General features: G+C 44.4%; 1 protein-coding gene across 1 annotated transcript in view; it reads left to right on the top strand.

Moving 5' to 3' along the window:
- syne2b (spectrin repeat containing, nuclear envelope 2b) overlaps positions 1-24,227 on the top strand; it is a 166,835-nt gene that overhangs the window by 53,004 nt on the left and 89,604 nt on the right. The window contains exons 45-70 of the mRNA XM_080783979.1: positions 286-621; positions 1,064-1,360; positions 2,218-2,445; positions 2,919-3,035; positions 3,424-3,750; positions 4,061-4,387; positions 4,556-4,885; positions 5,464-5,793; positions 5,975-6,304; positions 6,549-6,878; positions 7,084-7,428; positions 7,813-7,991; positions 8,186-8,402; positions 9,412-9,510; positions 9,908-10,072; positions 10,418-10,765; positions 11,008-11,144; positions 11,750-11,879; positions 13,367-13,540; positions 14,982-17,546; positions 18,994-19,248; positions 19,337-19,486; positions 20,734-20,975; positions 21,161-23,234; positions 23,363-23,697; positions 23,928-24,072. Of these exons, the coding sequence (XP_080640105.1) occupies positions 286-621; positions 1,064-1,360; positions 2,218-2,445; positions 2,919-3,035; positions 3,424-3,750; positions 4,061-4,387; positions 4,556-4,885; positions 5,464-5,793; positions 5,975-6,304; positions 6,549-6,878; positions 7,084-7,428; positions 7,813-7,991; positions 8,186-8,402; positions 9,412-9,510; positions 9,908-10,072; positions 10,418-10,765; positions 11,008-11,144; positions 11,750-11,879; positions 13,367-13,540; positions 14,982-17,546; positions 18,994-19,248; positions 19,337-19,486; positions 20,734-20,975; positions 21,161-23,234; positions 23,363-23,697; positions 23,928-24,072 (10,512 nt within the window). The remainder of the gene's footprint in view (positions 1-285; positions 622-1,063; positions 1,361-2,217; positions 2,446-2,918; positions 3,036-3,423; positions 3,751-4,060; positions 4,388-4,555; positions 4,886-5,463; positions 5,794-5,974; positions 6,305-6,548; positions 6,879-7,083; positions 7,429-7,812; positions 7,992-8,185; positions 8,403-9,411; positions 9,511-9,907; positions 10,073-10,417; positions 10,766-11,007; positions 11,145-11,749; positions 11,880-13,366; positions 13,541-14,981; positions 17,547-18,993; positions 19,249-19,336; positions 19,487-20,733; positions 20,976-21,160; positions 23,235-23,362; positions 23,698-23,927; positions 24,073-24,227) is intronic.

Raw genomic sequence — 24,227 nt, 5'->3', positions numbered from 1 at the left:
CCATTTTATTGATGTCCAAATTCCCAGTTAATGTCCTTAATAACAATCTTATATATACAGTATGTCCTTGGTGTAAGCATTCTCCCATATAGAAATATCATAATGTGATATTATTTAAATAGCATCGTGTTCAAAGTCCCATATCGAACAGCATCATCTTTATTTGACTTTCATGACCCCTGGTCTCACTAACTACTGAAGCCAATGTTCCCGTAACCCCTATTTGACCAGTTAATACTATTCATGCCCAGATGTATCTTGTTTCATGGTGGCCTTTGTTTTCAGACCATCCTGAACGCCAAGGCTGAAGGAAACTCAAAACTCCAAGACCTGAAGAAACAGGCCCAGGGTCTGTGTGAGAAGGAGGATTTGGAGGAGAGCAGGAGACACGAGGTGGAGCAGACAGTCAGAGACACAGAGGAGGAGTGGAGGAGCATCCTGAAGGCTGCAGAGGACGCTCTCCGCAATGTTGAGCGACAGACTGTCTTAGACAAAGAATTTAAGGCTTTCAAAACCCAGAATGACAGTATCCATTCTTGGGTGAACGACCACAAACACAACCTGCAGTCTCTGAGTACTAGTAGTCACATGGACACTGAAGAAAGGCTACAGGTGACTAAGGTTAGTCTCAGACTGGTTTTTTCCCATTTTAGTTTCATTATGTGAAATTTTGTTGAACACAATTGTATACTAGATTGAAAGAAAGATAGAAGATGAAGCCGAAAAACGAATTCAGTCTAGGACTACTCGTGACGTGAATAGGTGGGAATCTGTTTTGTGACCTGTGTCAAAGGTCGTCTACTTTCATAATGTGTTGTCTGTCTTCACTTTACATGATCTCATTCTGGCAATCAGAATTTGTGTCCTCACCTTCGTCATCAATGTTTGTGTTACGCAATGTTTGTGTTTACACAAACACTCAAAGTTGTCCATTCATTGTCAATTGCATTTAATGTTTGTGTTGGGACAAATTTTAGGTTACATACACTAAAAGCTGGACATAGGAGGGGCTAGCGCCCCTCAAAAAGGATCCCCATACTGTCTAACTGTACGGTGTTCCCAGGCCATCCTGAATTCCAAGACTGAGGGAGACTCCATGCTGTCAGAGCTGAAGAGAAGAGCACAGTGTCTGTCCGAGGATGAGGAAAGCAGGAGAAAAGAGGTTGAGCAGATGGTCAGAGACACAGAGGACCTGTTGAGGACAGTCCTATTGTCCGCTAGAGAAGCAGAGGTCAAAAACCTGTTTGATGACTTTGAATCCCAGAAGAAAAGCAGCCAGGTGTGGATCCGAGAGAAGCAGCAGTGCCTTCAGTTCCTGGGCCGTCATATACCAACTGGAGAGAGATGCCACACGGCAGAGGTCTGCTTGCAGCACATTATTTTGATTGCATATTCACCATTTTGTGGTTTCAACAAAACAAAACACCTTGTCATACCAGTATCAGTACTGTACATGTCGTTGTCTATTCACAGCTGCGGCCATACAGTATTCAGTATATCGTACATAAACAGCCCATTTTCCCTTCAATGGCTTTCTTTTTTAGAATTAGCTAATTCATACATCATTTTCTTTAAAACATTTCTGAATTTACCTATACTTAATATTTAAGTCAACGTTGGCTAAAAACTTCACAGTGCGGTTAGGAAGTCATGGATGTTTCAATTTAGTTGGCCTTAAATTAAGGCCAACTAAATGCCAGACTACTGTTATGGTACTATACATTCATTGTTGAATTCTTTAGCGGCGGTGGCTCAGGGGCAGAGTGGCTGGATGGTAACCGTAAGGTTGCCAGTTCGAACCCGGGCTTCCCCAGAGTTAGTGTCGAAGTGTCCTTGAGCAAGACACTGAACCCCTAATTGCTCCTGATGTGCTGGTTGGTGCCTTGCATGGTTTCCGTTGCCATCGGTATATGATTGTGTGTGTGTGTGTGTGTGAATGGGTGAATGTAATGCACAATCTATGTAAAGCGCCTTGGATAAAGGCGCTATATAAATGCACCATTTACGATTTACCATTTTTAGATAACTGTAATGAGGGTATAAAAGGGGTGTTTTTTGTCGCTTTAAGTTATACATTGTCACTTACATATCTTATATTTTGGGGAGAAACATTAAGGTCTGCACATCCGCTCCACCGCAGCCCTTTACCTTTCTTTCTTTTTTTAAGGAATCAGCCGCTTCCTGTTAACGGCTGACTCACATTTCTCTGCTCCTCAGGCCATACTGAACTCCAAGCCAGAGGGAGACTGCATCGTGAACAACCTAAGGCGACGAGGCCAGAGTCTGTGTGACCAGCAGGACGTGGAGGAGAGCCGGAAGCAGCAGTTCCAGCAGACGGTTCGAGACACAGAGGAGCTGTGGAGGGTAGTCCTCCAGTCCGCCAGGCAGGCTCTGGATGACGCAGAGGCCCAGATCGCCCAGGACACGGAGACTAGAGTGTTGGAGGTGAGACAGACAGACTTCTTATAGCTCATTGCCTGCCTGCTACACGGTCAAATATTTTGAGTGTTTATCTGATCTGTAAAGTGACTTATTTGCCATTATATGATTTTATTTTGAACATCAACATCCATCAAAACTGGACTTGCTATCTGCTCAGGAGGCACAACTCTCTCACTCCATTGTTTATATACAGTATATTCTTCAAAAGGTGTGGTATGATCTCTGTTATCATTCATTCATATCATCACATGTAATGCTAGCTATGGTTCTCTTACAGATTTCTAAGCAAAATGTTGTAATCGGTTAAAAAGAGATACTTGGATTCAGAAATCAGGGAAAGGTGGAGCAAAAAAAACATGCTGGTATTAGAGATGCCGTCCAGTAAATGTCCTGGCCCATTTTTTCACCGGACAAAGATTCAGTTGACAATGATGCTGAATACATCACCAAAAGGGATATTTTAATGTCTTTTTCAGTTGAGAGAATTTGACACCCATAAACAAGACACTGCGGCCTGGGTCAGAGACCTTCATCAGCACCTGAATGCCTTGAACAACAAAACAATGCCAGTGGACAGACTGCACACAGCACAGGTGAGTGTGGCCCATGACAGAACTAGTGGAAACGGATCAAGTACTTGAACGTACTCACACAGATGTAAAAAGGTACATTTTGAAAGCACAGACTGCTTGGACTTCAATCCTTATTATAATTTTTTAGATAGGCCTAATTAACAGAAAATTAATTATATAGTTTTTAACCGCTTGAATAATACTTGTTGATAAGGGTCCCCATGGGTCCATAGTTGGTCCCCTACTTTTCCCTCCCTTGAATCTGAATCTGAATCTCGCATTGTGAACTTGTAGATCAGCTATTTTCAGCTATGTTCACCTATTGTCAGGATGCTTCATATGACTAAGCTTCTATTTGAGAACATTAGTGTTAGCTGCGGGTAACCCCCATGTGTGTGTGTGCCTTCAGGTCCTTCTCAGATCCAAGGCTGAGGGAGACTCCAAACTGGCCCAGCTGAAGAAACACTGCCAGGATCTGTGTCAGAATGAGGAGGAGGAGAGCAGGAGGAGAGAGCTGGAGCAGACGATCAGAGACACAGAGGAGGAGTGGATGAGCGTCCTGCAGGCTGCAGAGGAGACCCTCCACAGGGCTGAGAGAGAATGTGCTCTAGAGGGTCTGTGCAGACAGTTTGAGGCCCAGAAAACTGAAACCAGAAGCTTGGTTGGAGACAAACAGCAGCTCCTCCGTTCTCTGGACAGTCAGAAAGATCCAGAGAAGACAATAGACATGACACAGGTATGTTCATGACATGTATTCATTTGAATGGGCAAGTTAACAGTATTTGGTATTCATTAAATGCTATATGGAATATCAATACACATTCTCTATATACTATAGTGTCATGCATTGGCTGTTCTTTTTTTTCACCTAATGTTACGATTGGAAGTTTTCACTATTTAATGTCACACTGTTTAACCACTTTAACACTAGTTGATCGGGGGCTCTATACGTTTTCCCCAGAATCGAATAGAGACACTAGGGTCCATGTGATTAAAACAAGCACAAGCAGCACTTTTAACCCTACATTAACTAACTTTCTTCTCAGACCATGCTGAGGTCCAAGGCAGAGGGAGACACTAAAGTAGCAGAGCTGAAGAGACTAGGCCAGGGTCTGTGTCAGAAGGAGGACCTGGATGAGAGCAGGAGACGAGAGGTGGAGCAGACGGTCAGAGACACAGAGGACGAGTGGAGGAATGTCCTGCAGACTGCAGAGAAGACTCTCCGCAAGGCTGAGAGACAGGCTGTCTTACGCAGAGACTTTGAGGCTTTCAAAACCCAGAATGACAGCATCCACTCCTGGATGAGAGAACCCAACCACAGTCTGCAGTCTCTGGGTCACATGGATGCTGAAGAAAGGCTACAGATTACTAAGGTTGGTTGAAATTCTCATTTTAGAATTTAGTTTCACAGTTTACCTTGCATTTAACTACATAAATAGAAGTCCCCTGTAAAATATCCACCTGTATATCAACACAACAAACTTGATTTGGTGTTCTTGCTGTTCTAAAGCCACAATTTACGTATTTATGTATTTCTTCAGACCATCCAGAGCTTAAAACCTGCGGGAGAATCTAAAATCAGTGACCTCAGGAGACAAGGCCAAGGTCTGTGTCAGAATGAGGAGCTGATGGAGAACATGAGACGAGAGGTGGAGCAGACAATCAGAGACACAGATGAGGAGTGGAGGACCGTTCTGCAGGCTGCAGAGGAGACTCTCCACAGGGCTGAGAGACAGCATGCCCTGGAGGGTCTGTGCAGAGAGTTTGAGACCCAGAAAACAGACGCCAGAGGCTGGGTTGAAGACAAACAGCAGCTCCTCCGTTCTCTGGACAGTCAGAGTGCTACAGAGAAGAAAATAAATACAGCACAGGTATGTTCATAGCTGGTGACAGTAATTGGTGAATAGAATGCTGTACAACAGGGGTTTTCAATGTCTGAGACAGAGGTACTCCCGACAGACAAAGCTCTGACATTCTCTCCAAACTTTCCTAGTTGGGTGAGTGGGGGAATCTACGTGAAACAAAATGTTATAACTGTAACTGCTGAAATGCAGGAAGGTTTCACATTAAGTTAGCATCAATCCTGTTTATTTAATCTTCTTTCATGTTTGAAAGGACTGCCCCAGCCGATTAGTGATATTCCTGTAGATAGAGAGAGATATGCTATGCTGCTATGAGTTCTCACTGCCATGTTTAAGTTTACCCAAGCACATTCATCTTCTTTAATGCTTGAAAGTCTAGAGTCTAGCGCTTCAACATGTAGGCACACCTCACACTTTGAGAACACCTGTTATAATCTATCATTCATTGAATACCAGTCATTCAACAGTGTAAAAACTTTGTCAAAATATTTCAGGAAATCTTTTAACAATATTTGGTCAAATATCAAACAGTTTAAATTCAAAAATTTTGTCTCCCGTTTTAAACCCAATTTAACCAACATCCTCAGACCATCTTGAGTTCCAAGGCAGAAGGAGATACTAAAGTAGCAGAGCTGAAGAGGCAAGGCCACGGTCTGTGTCAGAATGAAGACCTGGATGAGAGCAGGAGACGAGAGGTGGAGCAGACGGTCAGAGACACAGAGAACGAGTGGAGGAATGTCCTGCAGACTGCAGAGAACACTCTCCGCAAGTCTGAGAAACAGGCTGTCTTATGCAGAGACTTTGAGGCTTTCAAAACCCAGAATGACATCATCCAGTATTGGATGAGAGGCCACAAACACAACCTGCAATCTCTAGGTAGTCACATGGACACTGAAGAATGGTTACAGATTACTAAGGTTGGTTGCAATTTGTATTTGATCAGGTGCTTATTTTATTTAAGTTACTTTTTACTGTCTATTTTACAACAAAAAACGAAAATATCCACCTGTATCAACACAACAAATATTACCATTAATTCATGAGTTGGTGTTATGCTGTTCTAAAGGGACAATGTTCTTTTTACCTGTCTTTCTTCAGACCATCCTGAGCTCCAAACCTGCTGGAGAATCTAAAGTCAGTGATCTCAGGAGACAAGGCCATGGTCTGTGTCATAATGCAGACCTGATGGAGAACATGAGACGAGAGGTGGAGCAGAAAATCAGAGACACAGAGGAGGAGTGGAGGACTGTCCTGCAGGCTGCAGAGGAGACTCTCCACAGGGCTGAGAGACAGCATGCTCTGGAGGGTCTGTGCAGAGAGTTTGAGACCCAGAAAACAGACGCCAGAGGCTGGGTTGAAGACAAACAGCAGCTCCTCTGTTCTCTGGACAGTCAGAAAAATCCAGAGAAGAGAATAAACACTGCACAGGTTAGTTCACAGCTGGGATTTAATTGTGTGGGAACAGTAGTGGGGTATTTCGGAGAGACAATATTGATACTGTATGTCCAGTATAATACACTATGCAATATTCTAGCACAATTATTACATTGTCAAACATTTGATGAACCTATTAAATGTCTAAAATCATTGCAGTAAATAATCAGGTATTTAACCTAATATTTGAGCAATAAATGTCCTGCATTTAGATGTAAATTAACCACTGTGTCTTCAGACCATCCTGAGGTCCAAACTGGAAGGGAACTCCAAGCTCCATGACCTGAAGAAAATAGGTCAGGGTCTGTGTCAGAATGAGGACCTGGGGGAGAGCAGGAGACGAGAGGTGGAGCAGACAGTCAGGGACACAGAGGAGGCGTGGAGGAAAGTTCTGCAGGCTGCAGAGGAGGCCCTCCACAAAGCTGAGAGAGAGTGCACTCTGGAGGGTCTGTGCAGAGGCTTTGAGGCCCACATAGCAGACACCAGACGCTGGGTTGGAGACAAACAGCAGCTCCTCCATTCTGTAGACAGTCAGAAAGATCCAGAGAAGACAATACCTCCAGCACAGGTTGGTTCACACCTGGTGGTGTTGTGTTGACATTAGTAATAGGACAGATTTAATGATAGCTTTTGTTTGGAATTTGATTTGGATCTACAAACTGCTAACAGTAATAATACATTAATAAATACAATGTCACAATACAAATATCACAATGCTATTGACATGACTTGATGATATGCAATGATAACGTGGTATTATCTTCGATCCTCAGGCTGTTCTTAGCTCTAAGCCAGAGGGAGATGCCAAGGTGAACCACCTGATGAGACTGGGTCAGAGTCTGTGTTCATGTAAGGACCTGGAGGAGAGCAGAAGACGAAAGGTGGAGCAGACCATTAGAGAGACGGAGGCGGAATGGAAGACAATCCTGCAGGCTGCAGATGATGCTCTCTGCAAGGCTGAGAGACAGTACTCCCTCTCCAAGGAGCTGGAGGCCTTCCGTGCCTTGGTGCACAGCACCGGAGCCTGGGTCACAGAGCTGAGGAAGCAGGCTGACTCTGTGGGGAATGGAACTCAGGGCAACCAGGCTCAGATAGAAGCCAGACTGACCACAGTACAGGTAAAAGGTTACACCGCAAGCTTTCATGGCTGACTCATTCTTTTGCAGTATTGGTTGATACTTTCTGGCATTTAGAGTGGGAGAGAGAGAGAGAGAGAGAGAGGGGTTTAATGTATTTTTACAGTTTAAGATCAATGCAAGTCAAGTTATGTATTTACCCATTAAAACAGGAAAGTATCTGCGTCATTTTACATTCTAGAGTTGTTACATTTTGGTGTTGTTTAGCATAGATATACAAGCTCACATCTGCTATTTTTGAACATTTTTGAAAAATATTGAAAGAACTACTGGTTCAGAAGGCACTTGTAGAACCTCTGCAGACTGAACAAACGTTGGTAGTAATGCAAGATTTCAGTAGTAACCAAAGGATGGTTGTACCTGCAGGCCATCCTGAACTCCAAGTCTAATGGTGAATCTCAGCTCAAAGAACTCAAAAAACGATGCAAAGGTCTGTGTCAGAATGAGGACCTGGAGGAGAGCAGCAGACGGGAGGTGGAGCAGACAGTCAGAGACACAGAGGAGCGGTGGAAGTCTGTCCTGCAGCCTGCAGAGGGAGTCCAGAGGTACTGTACAGTGACATTATACATTTCATTTGTGTAACATTTGTGAAACTAAAGACACTTGAACTCAGAGGGTCGCGAGACATAGCCAAAGTATTTCTGGGGGTCCACAGCCCAACAAGTTGAGAACCTCTGATATAGCGTAAACACTGAAAACACTGTTTTGACGTATGCGTTTGTCCCTATTTCCACATCAGACAGTTGAAGGGTCTCGTGGAGCAGCTGAGGTCCGGTCAGTCCCAACGCAGTCAGGTCAAGTCTCGCCTGGCAGAGCTCCAGGCACAGGCAGCCGCTCTGCCTCACTTGTTTCCCTGGCCTGGCCTGGGGGACCGCAGACAGGCTGTGGAACAGGCCCGCACCCTGCTGGAGAGAACCAGGTCCTTGACCCCGGTCCTGACTGCCCTTCGCACACAAGTAAAGCATTTTAACGTAGCTTTTACTTTACATTGCATTCTCTCTGTGTTCTGTCCAATAAAATGGAAAGGACTAAATGAGGACTATGAGTTATCAGCCTTCCTGTAAATAGTGAGCAAGGACTTAACAATCAGATTCCCCTGTGTGAACTGAACTGCATGTTGACTCTATATTTATCTATTTATACTTATACTTATTATTTAAGACTTTTGGTCTTGTGAAGTATACTTCTCGTTACTTGTCTTTTATCAGGGTTGTCCACTTTAAATTAAATTTATCTTGATGGCTTTACTGGCCGATGTCCAGAGAACCATTGATTGATCTTGAATGCTAGCCTTCATGTGTCTCTTACCTGTTCCCTTTGATATTGTTCTGACTGATTAACACTATTTTGGAGCAGACTGCCCAAACTGTAAACTACTTTTGGTACCAAAAGCTTTTTAAATCTTAAAACTAAAAACAAACAAAAAATGCAAAATCTAATATATAAAAAATATTAAAAAATGTATTTAAAAAATACTAAAACAGTCTGTAACAAGCAAAAACCAGCAAGTTTTATTGAAATTGTTCTTTTGAAAACTGTGTTGCCTTATTGTAAACTTGCTTGATGTGGTGGTTATTCATGTTCATATTGATTGTCATGTCACTTATTGGTGTTAGTGAATCACCTGCCCATGCAGTCGTCATCAGTCACGTGATGTGACGACTAGGTTTAAAAGGGAGTTGTCACATATACTGCCGATTATCACCTGATGAAGGCCGTTCACGGCCGAAACGTCGTGTTATATTTATGGTGTTTTGAATAAAAAACAAACACCTTGGAGCAAACCTGTGTGCGGACTCTCTTCTCTTCACTGTATGTACCTTATTAGTCCAGCACCAGACAGGAACTGGATGTGCGCTAGCCACCTACCTTTTTATACCAATAAAATGGAAAGGCCTTATAATATTTTCTTAAATAATGAATGTTAGAAAAAGTATGTTTTGAAAAGTGAATTTTCACCTGCAGGGTGTGGAGCTGTTCCAGATCACCCAGGACCCCAGCTGGACAGACCCGTCCTGGAAAGACATGGAGGCATCCATCCCTACCCTGCTCAAACAGCTCACAGTGAGTTCACCCTTCTCTAACCATATTCATTACAAATAAATACATATATATTACAGTGGTTCCCAAACTGTTTCATGTCAAGGACCCCTACATTAATATGTTTTTGGCCCCCAAGATTTACGTTGTTAAAATGTTTTTTTTTAAATCCACATTTTTCATTTATTTTTTTTTAAGATAAAAAATAATAATAGCAGATCTGATTTATAGTTAGTAGTAGTATCCAAATTGACCCTTATACGTCTATAACTCTGAGAGTATACAGGATCAAAATGGACAATTCTTCTTTTGCCATTTTGAAGTCACTTAGTCATTAGTCGGTTAGACACTAACCGAATTGCTTAGTCATTCCAAGCATAAATTGGCCTTAACTGTAATTCCACCCTGATGTTGTTATTAGGAGACTGGTTCTAGCCTGGAGATGGGTATCCTGGCAGACAGGCAGTGCACTCAGCTGGTAGAGCAGCATGGTGCGGCTCAGGACTGGCTCCGAGAGCAGGTTAAAGGTCTGCCAACGTCACCCAAACACAGACAGGGGCTACACAGTAGCATCAATACACTCAAGGTTGGTTAACATTTGCTCACCTCAAACCTTGCTTCATATCAGCTACAACCGTGTGGGAAGACTGCATGCACACGCGCGTGCGCACACACACACACACACACACACACACACACACACACACACACACACACACACACACACACACACACAAACATGTTATTAGTATTAATAATTACCTATTATTTGTCTGTATGATTTCCATGACATCATGAACGAAGATTCTTCATCTTCTACCTTATCGTCCATCTCAACCCAGTCTCCTCTCCAAGAATGTCAATTTAAATTTGAAACCCATTCTATCATTCCAACTCCTCTCTCCCCTCCCCTCCCCCCTCTCTCCTCCAGGCTTTACTCCAGACAGTAGACAGGGAGGAGAGGGAGATGAAAGAGCTGGACTCCCTCAGAGACAACCTGCTGCCCTTCTGCACTCCGGGAGGTCGCGACGCCCTCACGCTGGAGGTGGGCCACCTCCACGACCTACGCACCTCCTCTGAGGGGGAGCTGAGGGAGAGGCTGACGGTGTGTGAGTCTAGGCTGGAGGAGCTGGACCGGCTGCTGGTCAAGCGGGCCCAGGGGATGAAGGAGAGGGCTGCAGCCTTGCAGTGGGAGCTGCGCTCTCTGGACCAAGCGCTTAGCTACAGTGAACCACAGAACAACATTGCTCAGCTCGAGCAGCACTGGAGCAGTCTGAAGGTGACTAGTGTGTTTGTCTATTTATTTGTTCCTTTTTTATTACAGTACTGCGAGAGTGAGGTCTAGCCAACAACAATTCGGGATTCCTGGATCGCTGCCCTCCACACTTTCCTATCTAAAATTCAAACCTTATTGTAACGTTAGTTCTGATATTTCATTCATAAAACATAAGCACTATATACTGTATATTATACATTCTTGGAATATTAAAATTTCACATATTATTTTACCCTCGTGTTTAGAACTGTGAGCGGTCACTGGAGGGTCTTGGGGTGAAAGTTGACGACCTGTACCAGGAAGTGAAGGGATCCGCCTCCACAGAGGAGCTGCCAGTAGACGTTATCTCAACAGTGGAGTCTCTTAATCAGCAACAAAACAGGTAACACCCTGTGCCAAGAATTGCAAACACTCTGCTGATTAACAAAGTATGCATGCTTGTTTTATTTTGTGTTGGTTTCTAATGAACAGTGGGTGGTCCACAGCCCTCTAGGATCTTGTTGAGACAGATGGGAACGCTGAGAGGGAGACACCATAGGGGAGACATACAGATTGTAGGAAAGCTGGGAATGTGACAGACGGTAGGAAACCTTGAGAGTGAGAAAGACCGTAGGAAAGCTGAGATGGAGACAGACAATATAAAGCTGAGAGGGAGACAGACAGAAGGAAATTAAGCTGAGAGTGAGACGGCATAGGGGAGGCAGGAGAGTTAAGGCTCTGATGGGATTCCATCCTAAATTTGCAGGTGGCATGTGAATCCAGAGCCTGGTTGTAATCATTACACTATGGTACACTTATTTCTTTACATCATTATTTTCAGTACTACGTAAAATACTGAGAACAAGATTATTGCCACCTGCAATGTCACCACAGCTGTATTCTAAGTGTATGTGACAATAAAAGCCTTGAACATTGAACCTATTATTTTCTCAGTCTTTTCTAAACTGTCCTTCAAATGAATACAATGTGCTGCAATCTAATGTGCAGTCTGAAGACCAGACTAGCTGAGAGGAAGGGATCCTGCGGTGTGAACACATCTCGCTGTCTGACAGACTGTCTTCAGGCACTGCAGCAGTGGAACCAGCGTAAAGCACCAGACTCCACATCTTCTCTTCAGGTGAATTTAGAATTTTGTGTGTATGTCCGTTTATGGAATGCGTTTGTAGCACCGAATGTGATAATTTGATTGGCTGATGTACTGTATGATGACGGTCTCATCATCATACATCATCATCATGATAAAAGGCGTGATTTATATTTATCTATCCGAAGAGATGAACACACCCTGTTTCACAATCCTATACAGCTAGATACCTCCTGCTGACCACTGAGGACCTTCACTGAATCAGTCAGGGGATCCATGCCTCTGGGCACTGAATTTATTTTAAGGGTGTTAATTAAAGCAATGATCCTCAAACTTTTACATTTCAAGCACCCCTAGTTTGATATTTGATGTTTCTCACATCCACTGAAAACAATCATATATTTTATGCAGTGGTTGTCTCTGTTGAAAAAGGCTTCCTGTCATTACGTCATTAATATTAATCACATCACTATTGTTTTTTTGCTTGATGAAGGTCTTTCGACTTTTTATTGAGGGGCACTAGTTTTTAGTGTGCGTGTAAACACAAACTTTGTCCTAACACAAACATTAAATGCTATTTATAATGAATGGCCAGTTTTGAGTATTTGTGTAAACACAAACATTAAAAGCTGGACATAGGATGTGATTGGCCGGAATGAGATGATGTATGATGATAAGAGTGCCCCTCACTTCACACGGGTGTGATTTCTATTCATATTGGTGAAACAGACCATATTTTTCTGGTAGAAAATAAGTTATAGATGCATCAGAACAAAGGATGTAAAATGCAAATATTGAGTGTAAACTGTCAGAAGGTGCTCAAAATATCCCTATGGATTTGCTAGTCATTTTGTTCAGTCATAGTGTCTTTTCGAGGACTCTCACTTCTGCCAACAGATATCATCTAGCTGTGCTCAGGGATGTAATTCTAAGTCAATCAAACTGGAACTCAGTGTTCTCAGGACAGAGAACTGCAACGTACTGAAAGGTTAATTCAAAAACACACTTTGAGCACTTTGGTTAGGAGCCCTTTTCAAAATGTCTAGTACTTGTCCTGAAATATTTACTTACATCACTAGCAGTAAACATGCTCTCTTTGCTGTGAGTGAGAAGATTTCATTTGGGATGGCAGTTGTAGCTCAGGAGGTAGACAATCCTCTTCTCCTTGCTGGGTGTCAAATTGTACTTGAGCAAGACACTTAACCCCTAACTGCACCTGATGAGCAGGTTGCTGCCTTGTATGGTTGCCTCCGCCACCGATGTGTGAATGGGTGTGTAAATGGCTGAATGTAATGCCCATAGTATTGCATTTGGGGGAAAAGGGTGCTATAGAAATGCACCATTTACCATTCATAAATGCACCATTTACCATTTAGCTATGTCCAGGGACACAAAATGTTCCCAACTTCCCATAACTTACTATCATGTGTCTGACAGATGACCCTTTGCTTTATCACAGTCCTTCTACTCTGTATGTTAATGCCACATTCATCATGACTGTCATTGTATCCTTGTGTCAGACTGCATTACAGGAGGGTGAAAAGAGGCGTCTTGGCCTGCAGGAGGCACTGTCTCACCATGTGTTCCTGGCTGACTGTCTCAAAGCAGAGCAGACACAGAGACTGGAGAGAGAAGCTTCAGAGACACTCAGAGAGACAGGGACTCACACTGCCTCTCTTAACCACAGGCTGACGGTGAGAAGAGCTTGTGTGAATGCTATTTAAGCAGTGGTTCTCAAACTTTTGAAAGTCAAGGACCCCCAGAATTATATGTATTTGGCTGCAGACCCCTATCTGACATACAATCAGAATAGAAGTGTTATGGGGTTTTTTTAAGAAAAAGAAAGAAAAATAAATCCAACGATTTTCTACTTTTTTCCATTATTTTCAAAAACTGCCGATCTAGCAGCGCAACCCAAAGTGACACTATTATTAGTATTAGTAGTATCAGCTATTTTTGAATGGCCAACGTATATATTAATAAAGTTGTGAAAATTATTGTGATGTTATGTCAACTACTTTTGCTGGGGACCCCAGACCCCACTTTGAGAAAAGTGAAAGTGTTGATCAGTGGTGGAAGAAATGCTACAGGGAAGTAACAACAATATAAAAATACTGTAAAGGTCTGTTTTAAAACTCAATTACATTATCAATGTAAAAAGTACTCTGAGTTTTTTTTTTTTTTTTTGTCAAATGTTTTAGAAAATATACAAGCTCACAGTGCATTGTAGTATTGCTAAATATCCTCAGTGGTATTGCTAAATATCCTCAGGGAAATATGTAAATAACCCTTTGCACTGCGTTATCCTCTTGGGTACCAGTTGACCTATTTCTATATACAAATAGTAGAGATATAACCAGAAATAAAAGAAAATTACTTACAGTAATTTAAGCCATTAATTAAGCGAATCTAACATCAACTTGAAATGTGTTGTTTTCTCCTTTTCCAAGTATTAAAATTAAAAAGCTAGTCCTAGAGTTTGTTTTGGTTGTGATGCAGCATGGATGATAGCATGATGGTACCGCAGACCACACAGACTACCGCGGAGGCGCAGACCCCCACACAGACTATCGCGGACCCCCGCGCCGAACTCCGTGGGGGTCCGCGCCGACCTCCGTGGGGGTCCGCGCCGACCTCCGTGGGGGTCCGCGCCGACCTCTGCGGGGGTCCGCGCCTCCGCGGTTGTCTGTGTGGGGGTCCGTGTACAAGGGTCCTTTGGTTCCATTTGAAGTAGGCTAAGTTTACACTCTTTGTAACCTTCTCAACTTTGAGAATAGATTAACGGCGATTTTTTTTATCGCGCGATAAGAGTCTCGCGTTAACGCAGCACGTTAACGCCAATAACGGCCCAGCATTAATTAAAATAAAAGAAGTTGTGTAGTACAATTCTGGTGAGTGCAGCATTATTCGTCTATACTGCACGTACTGTGTGTGTGTGTGTGTGTGTGTGTGTGTGTGTGTGTGTGTGTGTGTGTGTGTGTGTGTGTGTGTGTGTGTGTGTGTGTGTGTGTGTGTGTGTGTGTGTGTGTGTGTGTGTGTGTGTGTGTGTGTGTGTGTGTGTGTGTGGACAATTAGACATGTGCTTTTGAGACCATTGTAATAAGATCTTATGTATGACTTTTTTTTCCATTCCAGGAGCTTGATGAAAAATGCCAGCAGAAAGCTCCAGTTTCTCCAGCCTCTGAGGTCATTCCTGTTACTACACCTGTAGCGCCTCCACCACGAAAAAACAAACGCTCACCCAAGAAGACACGAGCTTCCCCTGCCGTCCAGGATAGCCAACAGGCCAAACCTGAAGAGTCTTCGTCTGTCACTGAGACTACATTTGTTAGTTGTCTCAGTGGTCAGTTAGTACAGTGGTCAGTTAGTACAGAGACTCTTCACAGTGAGGCTGAAATGGCAGTGTCCTCTATCATAGTAGAGCAAGTTATTGAACAGGCTAAAGTTACCGTTATGGAGCAAAGCAAACCTGAACCAACTAAGAGACGTAAGAAGTCTGTGACTGCAGAACCAGCTACTCTGCAGAGTAAAACTGCAGGGGCTAAAATCACACAGGAAGAACCAAAATGTGTGACTCTGGCTATGATTTCAGAGCCTCCTATAATAGAGCAATCTCCCAAGCTTGTCACAAAACAGGCCAAAACACTAGAACCTCCCAGGAGAAAGTCAAAGACCACAGAGATTTCAATGACTCCTGCTACTGTGGAACCGGTAGAGAGCAAGAAAGAACCTAGTCCAAAGTCTTTCACAGCTCCTGGGGATCAGACTGAAACTCCAGTCATCAAAGAAGCAACACCTGTACCAACCAGGAGAAAGTCAAAGGGTCCAGAACCTTCTATGAAATCTGCTGGCAAAGATCCTGCACAGGCCTGCACAGAACCAGAGAGTGCAAAATCGTTCACAACTCCTGGGGATCAAAGTGAATTGGCAGTTGTTAAAGAAACAACGCCTGTGCCGACCCGGAGAACGTCAAAGACTCCTGAACTTATTGTTAAATCTGTTGGCAAAGGGCCTGTACAGACCATACCAGAACATGGGAGTTCAAAGTTGTGTGTGGTTCCAGAGTTTGCCACAGAGCCGGTTGATGCAAGTGCTGGAGAGCAAGCTAAGGTTGTACCACCCAGGAGAAAGTCAAAAGGCCCAGAAATGTCCTTGAAGCCTTCTGAAGCACAGGTCAAGAAAGAAACTGAGACACTGGGATCTCCTGAGTCCACCACAAAAGAGACCTCTGCTGTGGAGCAAACTAAGGTTGTGCTGCCCAGGAGAAAGTCAAAGAGTCCTGAACTGTCTACAATGTCAAAGCCAGCTCCTGCTCAGACAGGAATGACAGATGTTGGGCAAATGAAGGAAGAGCCTGAGAGTACAAAGCCTTCCTTAACTGCAGAGCAAGGCTGCAAAGTAGCTATGCTCATTTTGGATACCGACTTACAACAGATCAGAGTATCAGACATCAAGAGGCAGTCAGCTGAGCTCACCTGTGACATTCAGCCTCCAGTAAAGGACAATTGTGACCGTATAACTGCTGTAGAAAGAGTGGAAATCACTCAAGAGAAGAAATCTGAGACAAGCAGTGTCCAGGTTCATGGCATGGATGCTCTGGACCACCCATCACCTTTCCCACATGACAACCCAAGTCCTCCCATCTATGAGAACAAACAAGTTCCACCCGAGAAGAAACTGGCCTCTGTTATTTTGGACACTTCTGCCTTTTTTGTACAGACAGCAGGCAGGCAAGCACGGGCAAACATTCAAATAACACGTCTTGCATCTCCTGGCTCTATAGAGGTTGATACTACATTTGTCCGTTCATCAGATAATTTAGGAACCGATAGTGCCTCCCATCCAAGTACCGGTACTGAATCTAATAAATGTATTTTATTAGATTCTGACTGGGAAAGTATTCCCAGTCAGACTGTGTTGCCTGTGCCTCCATCTTCTTACTCCAAAGTCACATCCAGTCAGGTCCCAGAGCCAGGCCACCCCCAGCCTGAGCGGTCCGGCCCCATCACAAAAACTCAGACCCAAGCTTTTATCCCTCAGCCTGCAGATGCACTGCACAGGGCAGATTACATAGACAATTTATGGAAAGATTATACCCCTGATACTCAAAAGCGATATCTACTACTGGACCTGCCTGTAATTGGAGCCATCCAGACCAAGCCTGAGGATAAGTTAGATCGGTCTGAGCCACAGAAAGAACCTGGTGATCATGAACAACAGTCTGACTCTCAGGTCATTTTGAAGGATCATGAAACCCAGGAAAAACACAGTGTTGAGTTTACGGCAGAACAGGATGGAAACAAGTGTTTGGCTGAACCATCTGAAAAGTTGAAGGACACCCTCATAAAGACTGAAACACAAATTGTTCAACAACTAAATACACAGATGGATACAGAGCAGCACAAAAAGGTGCCTCCCACAACGGAGAGGGAGCCAAAGAGAGATCTGGTCCAGACAATGCGGCTTGAAATAGTGATGGAAAGCAAGGAGCCATCTACTGTGGAGGTTCAAACAGAGCTCAGAGAGACAGAGCAGAGGGACAGCAGGAAGGCTCTTCCTGAACCCAGCATTGTTCCTGAACCAGACACAATCAAGGAGGAGGTACTAGAAGCAAATAGAAAACAAGACAATGTGCCTCTCCCTGTTGCCACAGCAACAACCACAGTCCAACTGAAGAAGGAGACTGCAGACTCAGCTCAGGTAAGACCTGAGGATGTTTGGAGAATTATGTACGTCTACTACAATATGAGAACTGTTCTAGGACCCATTTTTGTCTTAATAGAACATTTGTAATAATTATTTGGCATGAGACAATGCTTAAAGGACAACTTTGTTTTTTGTCAACCAAGGTTCATGTTTTAGGTTGTTATTAGAGAAAGTAAAGCAATTTTAGCTATTTTTGGCAGGGGGGCGGGGGCATTCGAACAAGTGGCTAAATTTTACGGAGATTTCTTTATTATATTATTATTATTTGCCCCAGGATCTATTGAATGTGAAAGAGGAGGTGACAAACTGATGTATTGAGCCTATGACGCACAGTATGGAACACAGTATAGTATCCCCCTTCACATTCAGTAGAGCCTGTGACATCATCGTTCCGTTTAATCAAAATCCGCCTTAAAATGGTGTGATTCTTTGTCGTTGTGTTAAAAATAATCAAAGTGCCAATCAAAGAGATCCCTCCTCCACAAAGAGTGGAGGAGGGACGCTCCCATTGCGCTCCACCATTGCCATTGGAATGCATTGGGCCTCAATTTCCCAGAAGCCTTTGCATGCCAGTGCGACTGACAATTTTCCGGTGACGTCTTCCGAACGCGTCACCCATCCCACTCTGTCCGATGGAAGTCCTGTAAGTATTAAAACGGATTAAAAATGCGAATTAAACAATGAACATAACTCGTGTAACTTGTGAACGGGAGGGAAGCTGTTCCACATCAATTAACTTGTATAACTTGTAGAGACCTGCAAGCCCGTCGGGACCCGACACACCGTTATATTCATTTTTCGATGTGAATTTCACCCAGACTGGACTTGCTTCAGCAGCGCGGCAGCATACTGCTGTCTGCTCCATAGTGACGTGACAATAACCCCCACACACACACGCACACACAAGCACACTAAAATCTGGTCAAAACTATAAAGACTTTGAAACAACGTGTTTCACATTCTATCTCTCTCGCTCCGCACCTAAACTCTGCGATAGCCGATCTACAAGCTCACAACGCGTTGCGCTGATTGACAGTGCACCTGCTGCGCAGCAGTTACTGTATAAAACTATAATTAAGTAGGCTACTTTTTAGTGTGATGTCTGTGTGTTATTGATTTCTTGTTCCTTAATGTGGGTTTATCAGAGCGCCAGACAGTGCAGCTGTGAGTGAGTAGCTGCTGCGTCCGTGCACCAATAGAGCGACCGCGGCGGCGGCGCGCATGCTTGAAATTCGGGCCTAGGGCCGAAGCCCGAGCTTGGGGCCAGACGGGCCCCGGGCCGGGCCAGGGCCTATATTTTAGACCCGTGCAGGGCTCTAGTAACTTGTGAATGAGTCCAGAGGGAAAGTGTTAATATGAGCTTTTGTGCTGCAATTTTAACTATTTTGTTGTTGTTTTACATGTTTTAATATGATGGAAAATTGTATTTTGTGTTCAATAGCAACAGGTGCCGACTGCGGACAAGCCACCATCATCACCAATGGAAGTTGTTTCTATCTTGGAAGCTACAGATATCCCTGTTAACAAAGCTCTGATGGAAAGGACAACACTTGGGGCCACCCATGTTGAGGCAAACGTTGATGTTGTGAAGATGGAGAAACCAGTTCTGGATGCACCCAAAGAAACCACCATGAGTAACATCTTCTCTGAGATTCAACATCTTGCTGGAACTGGACCCAGTAGTATTCTTTTTGAGGTAGGTCGAAGTAATTCAGATGTTATGAAATATCCATTGATTTCCAGAGAACAATTTTCTGATTCATATTCCTCCCTCCAATGGTAAGTCTCAGGAAGATACCGCAGAGGTTCTCCACACGTCCGTTGGTGATCTGGATGTGCGTCTGAGCAGGCTGATGACTAAAGTCCTGGACCTGAAGAATCAACCTGCTGAACTCAACCCAGCAGCCATGACCCAGCAAGTGGAGAAAGCAGAGGTGAGGCTTAACACCATGTTGAACAGGAGATGTAATGGCCAAATGTCCAAAATCTATTTCACCCATTGGCATTGTATCTTCCTACTTCATTGAAGTGTATTGCCAGCTTGCTGATATTATTATTTTACCCGGTAGTCATTTACTTGAGGTTATTGATCTCTTTGGCCAGCATTTAAAAGACAAACATACAAGGCACAAAAAGACAAAAACATAAAATGGTAATAAATATAATAATATACACTACAGTAAAACATCAGCATTCTTCCATCACATTCTTTAGCATGACTATAACTGGAGATTTTAAATCAGATAACGTAATGAATCTAAGTGTAGCATAATGTACAGGGGCGGAGCTACCGGGGGGGTGAGGGGGGTGGTCACACCCCGGCCCGGACCTCCGGGGGGCCCGGGCTGTCAGATGATCGATTGACGATTTTTTTACACAGTCACTCACGACTGATAAAACCAGCGGGCCCCCACGAATCCCGCAATTAACCAGATACAGAGCTAAATATAGCCTATAATAGCCTACACTTTAGCAAAATATCATGTCTGATGAGAATGTACTGCGCTGGACTGTACAAGCACCGTGGAGTCTGTCTCACACTCTCTCCAACAGACATCCCAGCCACGCTCCAAAAGTGCAAGTCTCTCTCTGACGCCCTGTGGAAGTCCCTTCCGCAGCCCTCTGGTGATATTCTCACTCCCGTGCGCGGGTTTTCAAATCCCAGCAAATAAACAAAACCACGTAACTACTCACCAACACAAAGCCTGCTAGACCTTGTTAAAAGTCTATTTTCGTATCTGGGAAGCGTCTCAGGTCCCCAGCTTCTCTAAAATACACTTTGTGCCATCTTAATAACGCAATGTACCCTGCATTTTACCGGGCAGTCATTTCTTCTACTATGGCATTTTTTCTTCCGTTCGGGGGGGGGGGGGGGGGGGGGTGCTGTTGGGAGTCTGGTTCGGTGAGGCCCGGTCGTGCTGTCTCACCCCCCGGCCCGGCCCAATGTTGTTCCGCCACTGATAATGTAGCACTAGGCAGTTATCTGTATCTACTCCAAGCATCTTTCCTTGTAAGAATGTTATGCTCATGTACCACTATTAAGGAAATCTGATGAAGATGGTACGTTTGAAAACGATATCAGATACTATTAGTTACATATTAGTTACATTACGTTTGAGTTTCAATTTCAAACAACCAAGAAAACAGCCTAACTGCTTGTATCCATGTATTGTGATTCCAGGAATGTCGGCAGGCTGCTCAGACCCAGGTTTCCATGTCCTCCCAGTCCAACGGGACCCATGCTGATGACAAATATTTCCTGGATCACCTGGAAAGCCAGTGGAGCGCCGCAGTCTTGGATGCCACTTCTGTGGTCCAGAATAAAGAGGAGCAGCTGCAGCTGGTGACAGAGTGCGTCAGGCAGACCCAAACAGCCCAGTCGACACTGGAGAGACTGACCGCAGAGCTAGAGGATATTGATGCGTGAGTTATTCAATAAGAGATCTGTAGATTCATAGGGCAACGTTCCAACACTGTCAATCCTGAGGGTTTATTTAACTCTGAGAGTGTACACATGCATAATTTACCAGAGGATTTTTTTGAGTTTTCGAAACTTCAATGCTGAACTTAAATACATTTGTTATTTGACCCTTTATATGTGTCCTCAGCTATCCAGAAGAGAGCAGCTTCTTGGAGGAAGAACGATTGCACACTTTCCTGAGACGAATGGAGCAGGACAGGACAGTTCTAGGAGATCTCCTCCTAACCTTCACCAAGCTCAGTCCTCAGCTGAGCCAGGCTGAGCGAACTGCTGCCCAGGCCCAGCAGAGAGACCTACAGGAGAAGTGGAGAAACCTTCAGAGATCCGCAGAGAAATCCTTGCACCAGGTGAATGCCATCACTCGGGAGACTGACAGCCTTCTGTTGGAGATATCAGCCTTTCAGGAACACCTCGACATCATAAGCAAAGACCTCAAAGAGCAGACCCCTGGTCTGCCTAACTGGACCGGTAAGAGGGCCCAGGAACTGATGGTAGCCAATGCTGAGATCACCACTGCACATCAGCGCTGTCTCCACCTGCAGCAGAGGTACCTGGAGTTAGTGTCCCTCAGCTCTCAGTGGGAGAAGGAAATTAAGGACATAGAAAAGGGGCTTCAGAAGGTCAAAGACCAGCTGAACTGCATGACCGAACAGATGTCTTCTAAAACCCTGAGCAGCAGTAACCCCACAATGGAAAAGTTGGAAAAGGTGATGAGGGACGCGATGGTCTGGGCCAAGCAGACAAGGAGTGAAATTGAATTCAGACGGAGGCGGGTGGCTCTCCTCCCTGAAGAGGTACACAGACAGATTAGGGACCTGAAGAAGCTGCAGTCAGAAGTGATGGCCAAGCAAGGCCAGCTGGAGACGCTGGTAGAGGAGGTGGCTGACCTTCTGCCACAGCTGGACCAGGAAGAGGAGGTGCCCATGGTGCGCTACTCACTCAGTGCCTTAGAAGATCTTTCGAGGTGTACAGTCGAAGAGCTGGCCAAGGCTGTGCGGGAGATGGATTCAGGCCTGCAGACCAGAGAAAAGATGTCGGGGCAGGTTGCTGATATAGACTCCTGGGTGGTGAGTCAACTCCACAGAGAGGCCTCCAGGAGAACAGAAGCCCAGACTCAGAGTCCAGCTGATTTAGACCGCTGTGCCCGACAGATCCAGGAAACCCTAGGCGAAGCGGAGAAACAAGCTGCCATCTGCGAGGCTCTTCTCATGAAGAGCAGGGACATTGCCTCAGAGCTCAGCATCACAGAGAACTGTCTCTTACACAGCAAACTCACTAACCTCCAGGAGGACATCAAATCCATCAGCAGCCATGAGAAGGCCAACAAGCAAGAACTAGAGAAGGTTCTACAGATTCAAGACTCCTCCAGGCAGAAACTGATCACCCTGGAGAAGAGCCTGAAGCAAATACTGGTAGATCTGAACAGACACCGTTTCCCTATCACCAAGGAGTCCCTGCACGCTGTGGAACCTTTCAAACACATGATTGTGGAGCATAAGTCTCACGTAGACCTTCTCCAGCCCTGCGTCCCAGAGGAGAAGCGGAGGGATCTGCTCACCGTTATTTCTGATCTTCGTGCCAAAATGACCGCCATGGAAATCAAAGCCAGGGACCATGAGAGATACCTGACCTTGAGGCAGCGTGTGGAGGACCTCAGGGAAAAAGTGGAGCAACAGGTTCTCCAGACCAGAGAGGAGAACAGGGGGACAGAGGAGAGGTATAAGACCAGCCAGATCCTACTCATTCAACTGCCCCTGATAAAGAGGTTGTGTGAGGAGACGGCAGACAAACTTGAGAGCATCTCCCCAGACCTCTATCCCTCCCAGTTGTCTGCCGAACGACACAGGCTTAAACAGAACCTGGGCAGTCTCAAAACCTGGGAGATGGCACTCCAGAACGACCTCAGTATCATGGAGTGGGGCATGCTAAAGCAAATGGACCTCCAGTCGGAGCAGAATACCGCAGAGGGCTTCCTCCAAGGCGTACAACAGGAGCTACAGCAAAAGACTCTCATGCTGGAGCCAAAGGAAGAGGCCATTGACATGGAGTACCAGAATATCTTATCTTTGAAGAAGATTGTAGAGTCCAGATTGAGGGCACTGGAGATTCTGGAGCAAAAGAAAGGATATAAACAAGGGAACAAATCTCACAATCTCATGGTTCTGAAGAAGGCCGTCACAAGTGAATGCAATCTGCAAATGGCAAGTTACATAGTTTTTATATATACTGGCAACTTTATAATGTGATTGTTCAATGGTATTCAAATTACATTATATTATTTGTAGTTTACATGTTTAATGTAAACTAAAAACCTTTACTCTTTCTTTAGGAGAACATTTCCCAGGCCAGGGATTCTCTGAGAAACTACATATGCGCTGTTAAAAGTGCAGCGCAGTTCCTAAGGGAGGCAGAGGCCTGTCTCCTTCCTCCTCATGGCGTAGTTGGCACATGCTCAGAAAGGCTGGAGGAGACCAAGCGGGCCCTGGCCTCACTGGAACAGCAGTTCCAGACCCTAGTCAACCACCTCCAGAGCCAGGCTCTTCAGCACCCATATTTCTGCTCTAAAGAGGTAGAGCAACTGCAGAGGACGGTTCTGAGCCAGCTCCTGGTTAGGATGTCCACACTCCAGGCACAGACCCACCTTAGACTGGAAAGCCTAAGCAGGTATGTGCTTATATTGTTGATATAATGCAATCAAAATTCCTTAACTTAGCCACCTTCATTATCATCCACAAAGTTGTGTCTGTCCAATTGCCACCATTTACAGTAGTAGTAGTCTATGCTACTGTATTACAGCTGTTAACAACTATTTCCGCAAGTAATGTAAATGCAACATTTTAGAACAATGTATATTCTTTCAGACACACCCTAATTGAAAGGTTTGTATTTCTAAGGTGTGCTAAGCAGTACAGAACTTACAAGAAGTGTCAAGTGGAGATCAGCAAATGTGTAAATCACATAGAAGGAAATCTCACAGACTGCATCTCTCACAAATCCATTTCTCTGACCGACTGCACTGATCAGCAAATTAAATTAAAGGTAGGTATTAAACTGATGCATTTCAGTACTTTTACACAGAGTCATGAATCATCATCCATTATTAATAATAATACTAGAAAAGTGTGGTTGCCGCAGTCGCTTACATAGGCCCCTCCCACTAATGACTTTTCGCATTTTCCCATTCAAGTGAATGG

Source organism: Protomyctophum bolini, assembly GCF_963924005.1.
Source record: "Protomyctophum bolini genome assembly, chromosome: 15".
Taxonomy (NCBI): domain Eukaryota; kingdom Metazoa; phylum Chordata; class Actinopteri; order Myctophiformes; family Myctophidae; genus Protomyctophum; species Protomyctophum bolini.
This window is presented reverse-complemented; position numbering and strand designations above follow the sequence as displayed.